The sequence below is a fragment of the Ovis canadensis genome, chromosome 18 (genome assembly GCF_042477335.2).
Source record: "Ovis canadensis isolate MfBH-ARS-UI-01 breed Bighorn chromosome 18, ARS-UI_OviCan_v2, whole genome shotgun sequence".
Lineage (NCBI taxonomy): Eukaryota > Metazoa > Chordata > Mammalia > Artiodactyla > Bovidae > Ovis > Ovis canadensis.
Genome location: NC_091262.1, coordinates 73533288 through 73548015, shown reverse-complemented (window position 1 = coordinate 73548015; position 14728 = coordinate 73533288). Strand labels below are relative to the sequence as shown.

General features: G+C 49.5%; 1 protein-coding gene across 4 annotated transcripts in view; it reads left to right on the top strand.

Annotated features, from left to right (window-relative positions):
* Window positions 1–14728, top strand: part of CLMN (calmin) — a 144414-nt gene that overhangs the window by 99687 nt on the left and 29999 nt on the right. Inside the window, exons 9-13 of one of the 4 annotated variants that reach the window (XM_069559711.1) lie at window positions 2756–4390; window positions 8176–8372; window positions 12743–12803; window positions 13416–13486; window positions 13924–14020. In XM_069559711.1, the coding sequence (XP_069415812.1) occupies window positions 2756–4390; window positions 8176–8372; window positions 12743–12803; window positions 13416–13486; window positions 13924–14020 (2061 nt within the window). Of the gene's footprint in view, window positions 1–2755; window positions 4391–8175; window positions 8373–12742; window positions 12804–12877; window positions 13019–13415; window positions 13487–13923; window positions 14021–14728 lie in introns of those variants that run through there. The other 3 variants (XM_069559712.1, XM_069559714.1, XM_069559713.1) reach the window with 3 other exon arrangements.

The window sequence follows — 14728 nt, the reverse complement described above, 5'->3', positions numbered from 1 at the left end:
TGTTTCTTTTTGAGGTCATCATTTTATTTTTGTTTTATTTCATCATGGAGTAAATTTGATAGGAATATAGAAACTGTCATAAGTTGGTATTTGTATGATTTATCATTTTCTATTAATATCTTTCTCCTTTCAGTGTGCGTGTGCTTATATTTAAAGCATGTTTCTTGTAAAAATACTATAGTGTTGGCTCTCATTTTTTATCCATTTTGACAAGAATTATTAGCGTGTCACTTTATTAGTGTATTTTCTGCCCATTTACATAGAGGTAACTGTCTTATTGTTTTCCGCTGGTCCTGTCTGTTCTGTGCTGCTTTGTTCTTCCTTTCTCATTTTTTTGGGATTGTTCAGTTATTTTTTGGTTTCCATTTTATCTCCTCTGTTGGCTTTTTAGCCACATCTGTTTGTTTAGCCACATCTTTCTAGTAGTTTGCCTAGGGATTATGATACTCTTCTTGAACATACCTCAGTCTACCTTGGATTACCATTAGGTAACTTGTTTGTTAATTGGCTGCATCAGGACCTTCCCTGCATCACGTGGGATCCTTTGTTGCGGTGCACGGACTCTAGTGGTGATGTGCACGCTCGGTAGTTGTGGCACACAGGCTCCAGAGCACACCGGCTCAGTAGTTCTGGCTTGCACGCTTAGTTGCCCCTCAGCCTGTGGGATCTTAGTTGCTTGACCAGGGATTGAACTCATATCCCCTGCATTGTAAGGCAGATTCTTAACCTCTGGATCCCCAGAGAAGTCCCTCATTGCACAATTTTAAATAGGTTCGTATTTTATATATGTTTGTATATGCAGCTGTTTGATCCCACTCACTCTTCTTCTCCCTTCCTGTTGCCGTTATTGTCATTTGTCAAAGTATTGTATACGTTAATTCCCCATGGTTTGTTATTATTTTTGCTTTGAGCAGGAGACTTTTTAAGAAAACTTTTAAGATCATCTTTTATATCAGTCATACATGTACTGTTTTCAGTACGTCTCATTCCCTCATTCCAGATCCAGGCTTTCATCTGTGACTATTTCCTTTTAGCCTGAAGAATGACCTTTGTGTTTCTTGTAGTGTAGGTTAAACAGTTGTTTTACAATCTTTATGCTAATTCTAACCCTGGGTTATCTTTGGGTCTGCTTCTAATGACTAATGTTTCTCTTGATTATAGAGCTCTTTGTTTGCTTCTTTGTATCTTAACAATTTTAGTTTTATGCCATATCTGATATGTTATGAGGTACATGATATTTCCCCCACCCCCACCCCCAGAGAATGTAACCTTTTCCCAAACAAGGACCTATGACCAGGAGCTGACCATTTTGACCTTCTCAGAACTTGATAAGGGCTCTGTTGCAGTTTTATTTAATTTCAACCCTCTGGTTTCAGCTAGTTTTAGAATGAGGTCAGTCCACTCTCCCCACCAGTACATTGGGAGCCAAGCACTGCAAAACCGCCAAGCTTGCTCTCTACTTTCAGCCCTGTTCTAAGCTGCATCTTTTTTTTTTTAAATTGAAATATAGCTGCTTTACAGTGATATGTTAGTTTCTGCTATACAGCAAAGTGATTCAGTTATATATGTATATGGATCTCTGTACATACATATTCTTTTTTATATTCTTTTCCATTATGGTTTATTACAAGATACTGGCAACCCACTCCAGTACTCTTGCCTAGAAAAATCCCATGGATGGAGGAGCCTGGTAGGCTGCAGTCCATGGGGTTGCTGAGGGTCAGACATGACTGAGCGACTTCACTTTCACTTTTCACTTTCATGCATTGGAGAAGGAAATGGCAACCCACTCCAGTGTTCTTGCCTGGAGAATCCCAGGGATGGAGGAGCCTGGTGGGCTGCCGTCTCTGGGATCGCACAGAGTCGGACACAGCTGAAGCGACTTAGCCACAGCAGCAGCATAGGTCCCTATATTAAGTGTTATAAAGTAGATCCTGTTGCGTGTCTATTTTATATACAGTAGTTTGTATCTGCTAATCCTAAATTCCTAATTTATCCCTCCCCCACTTTCCTCTTTGGAAACCATGAGTTTGTTTTCTGTGGCTGTGGGTCTGTTTCTGTTTTGTAAATAAGTCCATTTGTGTAACATCTGAGATTACATATATAAGTCATATCATATGGTATTTGTCCTTCTGTGCTTTTGCTTAGTATGATAACGTCTAGGTCCATTCATGTTGCTGCAAATAGCATTACTTCATTCGTTTTTATCTTCTTTATCCATTCATCTGTCTATGGACACTTACGTTGCTTCTGTGTCTTGGCTTCTGTAAATAGTTCAGCAGCACCGTGCTTAACAAGAGTCCCTGTGTGGGAAAACTAGTATATGAAGAGAAGTGGTTTTTCATGTTTGAGGCCCTTCCAGACTCAATCTCTCACACCAGCCCAACAATCAGTAAAGATTTAGCTGCTCTTTCCTTATCTTAGGTGGGTTCACTTCTCTGTACCCAGACCAGGCAGTGGCCCACAGGTATGAGGTCACTGACCACCTCCTCGCTTAGAAAGGGCCCATCCTTCTCCAGAGTTCAGTACATTGAGATGTCTTTGCAGCCATAGCTTCGAAAATGACCCTCTCTTTAACTTATCTGATGGTTTCACATTTCAGCAGGAACAATACTCATTTGCCCATCTACAACGGTATCAGAACACTTCCATTTATTCTGAAGTGCTCTTGCTGGTTTGTTTTTGTGTTTTGAGAGGGGACTCTATGTGGCACTTAAACACTGCTAATTTCATGGTGCCCTGTGTTTCTTGGCAGGAGGATTTTGTGGATTCCGACAAAGAAGCCCCTATCGAATCTACCTTCGTTCGCATCAAAGAAACCCCTTCGGAACAGGAGAGCGCCATCTTCCTTCTGACCGAGGACAGGGAGCGAGCCTACACCATCAACCACGAGGCCAGCCACCCACCTCCCTCCAAAGTCTTCGTCTGTGACAAGCCTGAGGATGTGAAGGAACCCTGCCTGGGTGGCGTTTCCAGCCAGGAGCTGGAGGACAGCTCCTCTGAGCTCATGAACCAGATCATTGAGCAGGTTCTCCAAGGGATCCCCGGGAAGCTCAACAGCACCAGTGAACCGGCTCCAGAATCTTCCATTCTATCACCCCGAAAGGACAGCCGGAGGTCCAACTCTCTGCCAATCAAGAAGACGGTGCACTTTGAGGCCGACACCTACAAGGATGCCTCCTGCAGTCAGGACCCTTTCTACAGTGCAGACCTGCGCTTCGAAGGGAGCCCCGGAGAGACCAGGGACTTGTCCGAGGAGGATGAACAGGTCTTGGCGGCTGACATTGCTGAAGAAATGCCGAAACGGGAGGCGCCAGAGATCCTGGAAGCAGCCTCCGACGAGGCCCCTGGCGACGTGTCCTCAGTGGATGGTGAGATCAGTCATCCTCTGACTTCCTGGACCTCTGCCCCGTGGAATGGGGCATCGGAGAGGGCATCCAGCCCTGGGGATGAAGGCCATCTCCCCTCACCCTTGGGAGAGAACACCGTTATGGCTGATGCCTTGGAGATCAAGGTGAAGCTGCTGACGGTAGAAGCGATGGATAAAGAAGACTATTTTGAAGCCATACCATTAAAAGCCTCAAAGTTTAACAGCGACCTCATTGATTTTGCCTCCACCAGCCAGGCTTTCAATGAGGTTCCTTCGCCTCATGAGAAAAAGCCTGCAGAGGAGGAGCTGTCAGAGGATCACCCTGAGAGGCTGGAAAAACAGAGAGGGAAATCCGCCTGTAAGAAGACAGATTCGGATGAGGCCCCAGTGAAGCTCGACCAACCTGACCCTCACAAGGACCCTGGAGACCAAGACCAAGGCTATTCTTTGGCTCCTGAGGAGGCCCCGGTGGATAAAAAGCCAGAGGTGTATGAGAAGGCCAAGCGCAAATCCTTCCGACGCCGCCGTCGGGGCGAGGAGGAAGGGGAAGCCGAGTGCCTCCGGGGGCTCGGGGGAGAATTACCTTCCAACCCGCCGAGCAGCAGCGTCAGCTTGGAGACCCTCCGCAGCCCCAGCGAGGAGGGCCTGGACTTCAAGCCATCTCCCCCGCTCTCCAAGATTTCCGTCATCCCCCATGACCTTTTCTACTACCCACATTATGAGGTGCCCCTGGCCGCGGTTTTGGAGGCTTACGCGGAAGGCTCGGAGGATTTGAAAAACGAAGAGATGGACCTGGAAGAACCGGAGGGCTATCTGCTGGACCTGGGGGCCAGGGAAGACGAGGCCGACGATGCCGAGGCCTCCCAGAGCAGCTTCAGCTTCTCTGGGCTGGGCGAGGACCTCCCCCAGGCCAGCATCGTGGAAGATGCCAGTCCCGCCTCAGAACCCTCTCCCCAACCCTCGCCTGAGGACCACCAGCAAAGGGAGGCCAAAAACAGTGTCCCCGTGCAGGGCCATCAGGTACGTGACTATGGAGTTGGGAACCCTGCATGGGGAATTCTGTGCTTCTTCCAAAATCCCCTTGTGCGTGCGTGCTAAGTTGCTTCAGTCGGGTCCGACCCTGTGTGACCCTATGGACTGTAGCCTGCCAGGCTTCTCTGTCCATGGGATTCTCCAGGGAAGAATACTGGAGTGGGTTGCCATTTCCTTCTCCTAAACTTTCCTTCTTCCTCCATAAAATAGAGAAATGCAGCTTCCCGCACAGGCATCCCAGGTCCAGAATTTAGGGAGAAATTCACTCCAGGCTCAGGCAAAGGGCCAGGTGAACGCCTGAGAGGGACACAGGTCCAGTTTGGCACCCTGGGCACCTTGCTGGCCTCCCCGTAGTCCTGGCCCTGCCCACAGGCTGCCCGGGAGATCAGCCACGGTCATGCTTGGTGGCGGTGGGGGCTTTCCATCGTAGTGATAGCAGAAATCATTTTCATTAGTGATCAGAGCTCTGCCTCTCCTGCACCGAGTCAACTGCAGGCCCTCCTCCTCCAGCAGCCGGGAAAACCAAGCCAGACCTCACACTGGACCCCAGCCGTGATGTTTCAAGGCCTGTTATCTGTTTGGCACCATAGTTTGGCTCCTGCTGTTAGAAGTGAGTTGTATAAACAGGGCCGGGGGGGACATGCACGTCTGAGCTGGAGCAGCTGGGCATACGCTGTCTGCCACCTCGAGTCTGCCTTCACCTGGCCCAGCAGCTCTAGAGGGGCCCCCAGAGTGAGCGGTGAGAGGGTGCAGGGGACCCTTCCCCTGCCTCTTCCCCGCCTCCCAGATGCTCCTTTGCCTCCAGGTTTTGCTGGAGTTGCTCCCCTATCTGGAGGCCTTTGCCTACCACCTGTTTGTGTGTGTTTGTGTGTGTGTGTGTGTTTGCATGCTCAGTTGCTCAGTCATGTTGGACTCTTTTCGAGTCTCATGGATCTTGATTTTCTCTCCCAGTAAAGAGGGAGCATTTGTGTATTCATCTCTGGGCTCCAGAGGCCAGCCCGACAGGGCCTGCAAAGCCACAGTCAATGTACACTGAATGGCAGTTTGGGGTGTCCTGTGAGGACAGGTAAATTAAATCCTGAGGTGATGGAGAGTCAACACAGGATCCAGTGAGGGCCCAGAGGTGTTCGAAGGAACAAGAAAGCCTTGCTGTCTGGAGAGGCTGCAGTAGGGGAATCTGAGTAACCTTAAAACACGTTTAGGAGTTTTCCCTGTTGGCTTAGCAGTAAAGAACCTGCCTGCAATGCAGGAGACCCGGGTTCGATCCCTGGGTCAGGAAGATCTCCTGGAGAAGGACACACAGCTCACCCCAGTATTCTTGCCTGGAGAATCCCATGGACAGAGAAGAGCCTCGTGGGCTACAGTCCATAGGGTTGCACAGAGTCGAACACCACTGAAGTGACTGAGCACGCGCGCGTGCAAAAGACATTTAGGGGACTCTCCTGGTGGTCCAGTGGCTGGAACTCTGAGCTCCCAATGCAAGGGGCCCAGTTTCCATCCCTGGTCAGGGAACTAGATCCCACATGCCATAACTAAAAGGTCGTACGGTGCAACTAAAGGTCTCGTGTTCCAAAGCTAAGGCCCAGAGCAGCCAAATCGATGCATTAATTAATTTTTAAAAACCAGACATTTAGGGTTTAGATGGGCCAAAGTGATAGCATCAATTGTGGCTTTGCCAACTCCAGACAGTGGAGGAGAGCCCCTGCCTGAGCGCTGGGGGTGGAGCAGGGTTCTCTGGCCCTGATGGCATAGAAGCCAAGCATGGCCCGACCGGTTCTTTGGGGCCGAGCACCCATTCTCTGGCTTTGGCTGGAGAAGAGGGCTGGGTGGCTCACAGGTGCCAGTGACCTGCCTGTCACTGTTCTGCCCCAGGGAGAGGAGCCTAGTCCTGCCTTCTGCCCCTCCCTGGCCGTCTGCTGTCTGTCAGAGCAGGCTTGTCCTGTGGGAGACCCCAAAAATCCTGTGGGGTAGGAAATGTCCCTCAGTAGGTCTCAGGGTCCCCAGGTTGGAGATGACAACAGCAACTGGGATGATTCTCTGAACTGTTAGAGGCTGAAAATTTCTTTTAGGGCAAAAGAAAGGGGACCAAGTGGGTGGTGAGGAGAGGGCCTGAGTTGCCTCTCTGCCCCTCTGTGTGACTTAAAATGGCTAATGAGGGGACATCCCTGGCGGTCCAGTGGTTAAGAATCTGAGTTTCCAGTGCAAGGGGCGTGTGTTCAGTCTCTGGTGGGGAAGATCCCACAGCCTTGCTGCACAGCCAAGAAAATTAAAAAAAAAAAAAAGAAGGCTGGAAAATGACTAATGAGCGCCTCAGTCTCCCCCAGTGACTGAGTGTGGACACGCAGATGAGGCCCTTGGCTATCTTCTGCTTCCAAAGGCAGGCTTTGCGCCTGTGTGTGTGGCCAGCATGTGGACAGATGGTTTGGGACAAGGTTGGAAGAGCCCTGGACTGGGAAGGGCTTCGGGAGATCTAGGTTTGCATCTGTTTTTTGCTGAGCTGCAGGAGAGCTTGGGGAGAGCTTGCATTTCTGGGTTCCGGGGTGAGCGCCTGCCCCGCGTTGCTCATCACTGGGCTGCTTCCTCCGGTGCTCACCCGTCCAACCAGCAGGTGCCCACTCTTCCCAAACACACCTTGTAATTGGCTCCCAAGAGTATGTAGCCCAGGCCTTGATCCCAGTGAGTGAGCAGGGCTGGGGGAGGGGAAGTGGTGAGGCCCAGGATGACAGGTGAGGTCTGGGAGTCTTGTTTCCGGACAAAGAGGATGACATGGATGGAGAATTTCTCCCATACCTGGCCTTCCTTTAAAAAGAAAAGAAGAAAACTCTCTTCTAAACTGACTGGCAAATGGCAAGTTCTGGCTTCTAGTCTTTAAGAAAATCAGTCCTCTCCTCATCTCACCTTTCAGAAAGGAAGCATCTGCTCACTGATGATGGAGGAGGAACTGGCGTTTCAGCTTGCTGAGAGCGGGTTTAATTTCTGCAGGGAGCTTTGTTCTCCTGGGCCGCACAGGTCTGGCCACTTTGATCCTCTTATTAGAATACCTGTTGAGCAAGTTTTTCCAGCCCCTGTCAGAATTCTTGAGAGGTATCGCCAACAATTCCCACGCTTCTTAATTTCATGCGAGAGCATTCCTCACGGGTTTCAGAGAGCTTGGTGGGGTCGATGGTCAAAGAATCTTCCTTATTATGTAAATGCAACGGAGGTTGCGCTGCCATCCACCTTTGGCTAAAAGCACAGTGAAGACTCATCTCCTCAAACACAGGGGCCACCTTTCCAGCCCTCGGCTCACGTGGCCTCCAGTAACCGTTCTTCTGTTTAAGTGGATGACAGTTGTGTGAAGGGTCTAATCATTGCCCGCTGTGGGGGACATCATTTATAGGAACTGCAGTAGTATAAGCACTTTATCAGAGGCTGATAATTATTATACCCATTTGACAGAGAAACTGAGGATCAAAGGGATCAAGTCAGTTACTCAAGGTCAGATAACTGACTTAGCCAAGATTTGAAACCAGGTCTTAACTGACTGGAAAACCCATGTGGTTTTGATCCATCAGTCTGGAGCATTTGAAACTCTGCACAGGGAGCAGGAATTCTGGCGGGCTTCTCCTCCACACCGGGCTGTGCTGGAAGGACCCCACGGGAGCGGCAGGATTGGAGGGGACACTTTAGCTGGGCCTTGGAGTGAAGGTGGAGCGGGTTGCTGCTGGGTGGTGTCACGCACTCCATGTCGCGACATAAAATGCTGACTTGTATTTGGTTGTCTTGTTGTTCAGTCCCAGGAATCCCCAAACTCAGAAAACTTAGCCAGCCCCTTAGAGGAAAAGGTAATGGAAGAATCGATCAGCAGCAAAAAAAAGGAGAAAAGGAAACATGTGGACCACGTAGAAAGCTCAATATTTGTAGCACCTGGAACTGTTCGCTCCTCAGATGACCTGGAGGAAGACACTGGTGACCACAAAGTCCTTTCCAGGTATTTTATTAACATCTTCTCACCCCAGAGCCCCTGCCTGGGGAGCTACTCTCTAATCTCATCCCATTTCCGGTTTCTGATTGGATGGGGATATGGGGGCAGGGCTGGACAGCAAGGGAAACAGATTCAGATGAAGTGCTCCTTCCCCACACCTGGGCTTCCCCAAGGACCTCCCCACAAAACCAGGAGGACCTGCACCTCACCTTCTCTTCTCACCCCCAGCTGCTCTGAGTGGAAATGGGCAGCAAGCAGAGAGATGGCTGAACCATAGGTAGGGGTGGGGATGAGAGGTAATAGACTTGACCCTGCCACCCTTAGTCCATGATAACTACCAGTCAGTGTAGGTAGAGACCAAACTTAGTCGTTTAGGAGCATCTTACAGAATCGGAAGGGATGTACTGCATATGCGTGGAGGGAACCATTTATCAGTGTTGCATGGAAGCTGGACTTTAATATGACAGCTTCACCCACGAGTTTGGGTCCAAGGCAGTAAGGATGGTCGATTCACCCGAGGGGAGGAGGAGGCAGGGAGCATAATAAACTTAAACTGCTAGGAAGCCTGTAGCACACATCTGCTCTGTCACTCCGAGGCTGCTGGATGGTCTGGATTATTCCCAGGGAAAATATTTAACTACTGAATGTCAGAAGACCCTGGTCTCTCGCCATCATCACTCATCATCACAGTTACTATCACCTTGTACCAGCCCTTGTGTATTCAGGCATTTCCGTTACATTGGTTCATCAATTCTTGTGGGCACCTCGATAGGCAGGCAGGTGTGATTGTGCATCATTGGGAAGCTTGGGGGGTACCTCCCAGCTTAGGAGATGCCAGAGCTGGGGGTCTTGGACTCAGACCTGTCAGAAGTCCTCACTCCTTCTGTGACCCCATGTTGCCTGTGCTGGGTGAGCCATGCTGGCCACAGAGGGAAATGACTGAGATAATCACTGGGGGAGTGAGGGGGTCTTGAAGCCCATACAGGGAGAGCCAGGGGGTGGGGCTGTCCAATGCCTTGCTTCCCACCTCCCCTCCACCTGGCTCCCATGTTGGGTTTTGGAGGACAAAGAGCAGTTGGGAGCCCAGGGGAGGAGACATAAGGCACAATGGGAGCTAGCTGCCAACTTAGCCTATGACTCTAAGTCCTTCTCGGAGAAGGCAATGGCACCCCATTCCAGTACTCTTGCCTGGAAAATCCCATGGATGGAGAAGCCTGGTAAGCTGCAGTCCATGGGGTCGCTAACAGTCAGACACGACTGAGCGACTTCACTTTCACTTTTCACTTTCATGCATTGGAGAAGGAAATGGCAACCCACTCCAGTGTTCTTGCCTGGAGAATCCCAGGGACGGGGGAACCTGGTGGGCTGCTGTCTCTGGGGTCGCACAGAGTCGGACACGACTGAAGCAACTTAGCAGCAGCAGCAGCTAAGTCCTTCTCCCTGCCCTTGGCCGTGACTGGCCAGCAGACGTCTATGTCTCCTGTGCAGCGGGACCTGACCCTGCTCTAAATGCAGATGAGCACTCCCGGGCAGGTGGTCCAGGGCTGTCATCTACTCCACCCCAACTCGGGACCAGACTGCCCCCCTTCTCCCTAAGCGGGTCAGGCCCTAGCAGTCTTCTAGCCGTCATGTATGTGTGATGGAGCCCGCTAGACTTGGGGACTCTGGAAGAGGCCGGCCACAGCTCTGCCCTCCAGGAGCCCCCAGCCGGAAGGAGACAGGGAGTGCTCCATCTATCCTGCTGGGACTGGGTGGGCACCTTGGGTGTGAGAGGCAAGTAGGGATTTATGATGAGACCTCAGAGGGGCCAGAGGGGGTCAGGGCAGCCTAGGTGCTGAGAGATCATTTGAATTCAGCATCAAGGGATGAGCAGGACCTGCATTTGGGAGAGGGAGAGAGATGTTCCAGGTGGGACAGACAGCCTGAGCAACAACTGGCACATAGTAGGCATCTCAGGAAGTATTCATTGAATGGGAGGGGGCGGGAGGAGAAACAAGGGAGCATGGGGGTGGGGAAGAAGCAAGCACCTTGGGTTCGTCCCTCTTCATCAGAAGGACCAGCAAAACCCACCCTGTGGAGATGGGACGGGGGGAGGGATAGAGAAAAGTAAACCGATGTTCAGTGTCTGTGAGCGTGAGGCCGCACTGACCTTTTCGTGCAAAGGTTTCACTCTGATCTCTCAGCTCCTCCATCCCATCTTACTTAAGCAAAGCTGTAACTGTGATGCAGCGTTTTAGCCAAGGTGGAAGCTAAATACCTAATGTCATCAGATAACGTGGAGGGGCGTTCATGCGCATGAATGAACTTGGACCCCGACGCCTGTCCTGTGCTCAGGGCCATCTCACCTGCCCCCCCGCCCCACACCCCCCCGAGCCTGACTCCAGAGCACTGACCTGGGAGGTCATTGCCTGGCTGAGGCTTAGGAAAGGGACAGAGCCCTGGGCATCTCTCTCTCTCTGCGCAGGGACGGCGCAGGGTGTATTCCTGGCTGTCGGTCACCCCCGTGGCTTCTCGCTGGTCTAGGCAGAAAGGCCGCTCGCGCAGAGCCTGCAGGATCCCTCATTGCCTCATCTCTGTCCCCCTTGGTCACCCTCTTCCCCATCCCCAGCGCACCAAGCACCCTGGCCTTAGTTGAGGTCCTGGAATGCCCCCAGCCAATCTCCTTCACCTTTCAGAATCTTCTGTCCCCTGCCTGTCTCCTGTCTGGCTCCGCTGAGTCTCAGCTCCACTACCACTTTCTCCAGGCAGCCCTCTTGGATTCCTCCAGGCTATTTTTGATACCCCTTTATATGTTCTCTTAGCTTCTATTCTTTCTTCGCAGCATTGATCAAAGCAGTCATTTCTATAATAATACGTGGAAGGACATATTTATCATCTACTCTCCCCCTAGATTGTCAGCCCGCTCCAGCCAGCTAGGACCAGTATGGTCTTAGCGTTTAGTGCAGCACCTGGCTTGTGTTCGGCATTCAAGGAATAAAAGTTCTTTGTTGGGGGGCAGGAGGTAGGGAATGATAAGGAGTGGGCGTGCTCTCTCAGTCCAATGTGGGCTCCTGGAGGAGCGGGTTCTTTGTTTTTGATTTTTTTTTTCTGTTGGTGTGTTTTGTTTCATTTCTGTGCTGTGATACCAGCCAGGAAAAACTAACACAGACTTTGAATTGAGGACGAAGACTGAAGTTTCTCTAGGCCTAGCCCCGCACCTGGGACATAGAAGGTGCTCAAAACCTGTTAGCTGGAAACGTGCCACCCGCAGAAAGGGAAGAGCTTGGTGATGTTTAGGGGACAGCTGTGAGCGGTAATAGCAAGGCTGACAATAATGGGAATAAACTCTTCCCTGGACCCCACAATGCCATATAGTAGGTCTGCCTTGAGGAAACTGATGTGATGGTCTCTATATCAGGCCAGTCCACATCCAACACCTCATTCTTCTGTTGAGCAGCGAGACAGGACCACTTTGACCTACGGAATGCTAGTATCCCTGACAGCTCCAAGAAGCAGATGGAGTAAGAATGATGATCCATTTCACAGATGAGGAAAACTGATCAGAGGTGTAACTATTTGACTACGGTTAATCAGCTATTTGACTATGGTCAATCAGCCAGGATGAAAACTGAGACCTCTGGCTGGGTGTCTTTTTTGCCTTAGCCCTGAGTGAACCATAAGGGTGGTGTCATCTGCATATCTGAGGTTATTGATATTTCTCCCAGCAGTCTTGATTCCAGCTTGTGCTTCCTCCAGCCCAGCGTTTCTCATGATGTACTCTGCATGTAAGTTAAATAAGCAGGGTGACGATATATAGCATTGACGTACTCCTTTCCCTATTTGGAACCAGTCTGTTGTTCCATGTCCAGTTCTAACTGTAGTGGAGCAGCTTCATTAGAAGATCAGAGATACTTCCCACATCAGCCTCACAGATATAGCTAGAAAAGCCGCCACCTCCTGTATGAAAGGAAACGAGGTGGTCCAGACCTGGGAATCCTCAGCATCGTGCATGGAGCACTGCAGAGGGAGTCTAGGTCCCAGGACCCAGTCCCGGTCTGACTTTAGCTTGCAGACGACATCTGGTGAGTCCCACAATTGGGGGATATTTGGGGAAAAAAAATCTTCCTCCTGCTCTGAAATCCTATGATTTTTAAGAATATGTGGTCTGCTTTCTATTTGAAATTATCTCTCACTTTTTCTTTTCTTGTCAATGAGGGCTCAGTGTGTCTCTTTCATATCATCCTGCTGTTTTTAAGCACACATACTGGATAATGGGTCTCATTTCCGTCACTAGGTCTGAAGTCAGAGCTTGCCTAAATCCACATGTGGCAGCCTCGGGAAGGGGGCAATGAGGAGTTCTTGGTGGCATCAATTCAAAACATGTGTTTATTTTTCAGGACGAGTCATAGTGACTCCAGCATTTACATTCGACGACATACTAATAGGTCTTTGGAATCGGTTAGTATGTGAATTTCTTCTTCTCGCATCCGGCCCCTGCTAATCAATTCCTTTCCCTCCTTCCTTCCCCCCAGCCCAGAGCTTTGAAATTACTGACGTGCAACAGCTATGCTTTTGGATAGAAGACAAGCAAATTGAAACCTTGTCATTAAGCACAGTCCAATCAGATGTCCAGTTTGGGCATTAGGGGATGTAAATAAAGTGATGATTTTAAAGCCCAAAGGCCTCTTTGTCATAACAGTCGTATTCAAGACCTCCCACCCCACCCCTACACACACATCCAGAAAGATCATGTTCAAAGACAGAGATGCAGCCTAAGCAGAGGGTTCCCTTTGTCTTTACAACCACTCAGCTCTGCATGTGTTGGGCCCCCAAAAGCCAGGGGATCCATAGCTTGCCCCAGTTGCGGGGGGCAGGGCCTCATCCGTCCACCCATGGGAATAATGTGTAGATCACTACATAGTAGTTTTATTTTGGAATTAGATGTTTACAAGATTGAGAAAAGCACGGCATGCTCGACTTTGTATATTTAAAATCATCTTATTTTCTGTTTCAGAGATTTCATCTTTACTAATTGGGTTGCGGGGGTTTTGTTTATAAATTTCACTGTAGGATCATTTTAGCTATGTTCAGTTGAGGAACGCAGCGGATGTGGATGACAGAAGAACCCGAATGTTAACCAGGTGGGTGGCTGGGCTCCAGGCTCAGTAGGGTTTAAGGGATTTTTTTTTTTCTTTAATCACGCAGTCTACGTTCTGGGGTGGCTATTCTCCAACTAGGGCTTTGTTGGATAATAATATTAATCGTCTAGAAACATGCAAGAAAATACCTGTTCCAGAGAAAGTGAATGGAAATTGAATGTGAGTTGGGAGGGCAACGGAGATATGAATCCAGGTTGACAAACAAGGCACGGTTTAGAAAAATGACTTGGTTTAAAGACACTGGGTCATGAGACCTAGGTCATGAGACCTGGGTGTGAATCTTCATTGAGATAATGCAGTGGCATCAGCTGGCCCTCTGAACAGAGCCAGGCAGAGGAGGTAGGCATGGGATTACTGTGCGTGCTTTTAAAAATGCTGTAGCCCCTGACAACCGTGTTCCTTCTGTGTCGCCACTGCAGGTACACTACTCAGAAGCTCACTGAGCTGATTTTACAGTTTTATGGCATCAGAGCAGACATGAAGAGGGAGTACAAACATGCCAGGATGTCTATGAAAGTATTTCTTACTGTCGGAGAACTAGATGACCCAGACTGAGTGTCGAATGGTTGTAACACCGCCTGTTTAGAACATAGGCAGGCAGACAAATCTGAAACTCTGACAATCCTGAGATGTCCCTATCCCTGTTAAAGTTATTGAAGCACTTAATTTTATTTATATATTGTATTTGCCGTGGATTTGAACTGACTTGGAAGGACTTGAAAAGTGTTAGTCACTCAGCGTGTCCAACTCTTTGTGACCCCATGGACTGTAGCCTGCCAGGCTCCTCTGCTCATGGGGTTCTCCAGGCAAGAATACTGGAGTGGGTTGCCATTCCCTTCTCCAGGGGCTCTTCCCGACCCAGAGATCAAACCCAGGTCTCCTGCATTTACAGGCAGATTCTTTACCTTCTGAGCCACCAGGGAAGCCTGAAAAGACTTAGATTATTCAAATGGAAAGACTCTGAAAGTTTCCCAACAGCCAGGAGTGTGATCTTTAGACATCCACCTCTCCGGTTCTTAAAGAAAGAGAGGCAAGATTTGTTTCCCTCTCCTGCCATAAAATGGAAATATTAATTCACATTTTCCACTGGGCTTGACATCCTCATAGGAAAATAGTACTTTTAGCTTTTATGAGATAGAGTCTTTGAAAATTGAACCTGCAAGGTTGAGAAATGCCGTCGCATTTTCCATGCTTTTGTGCATTTATTACCTATGTGATTAAAAA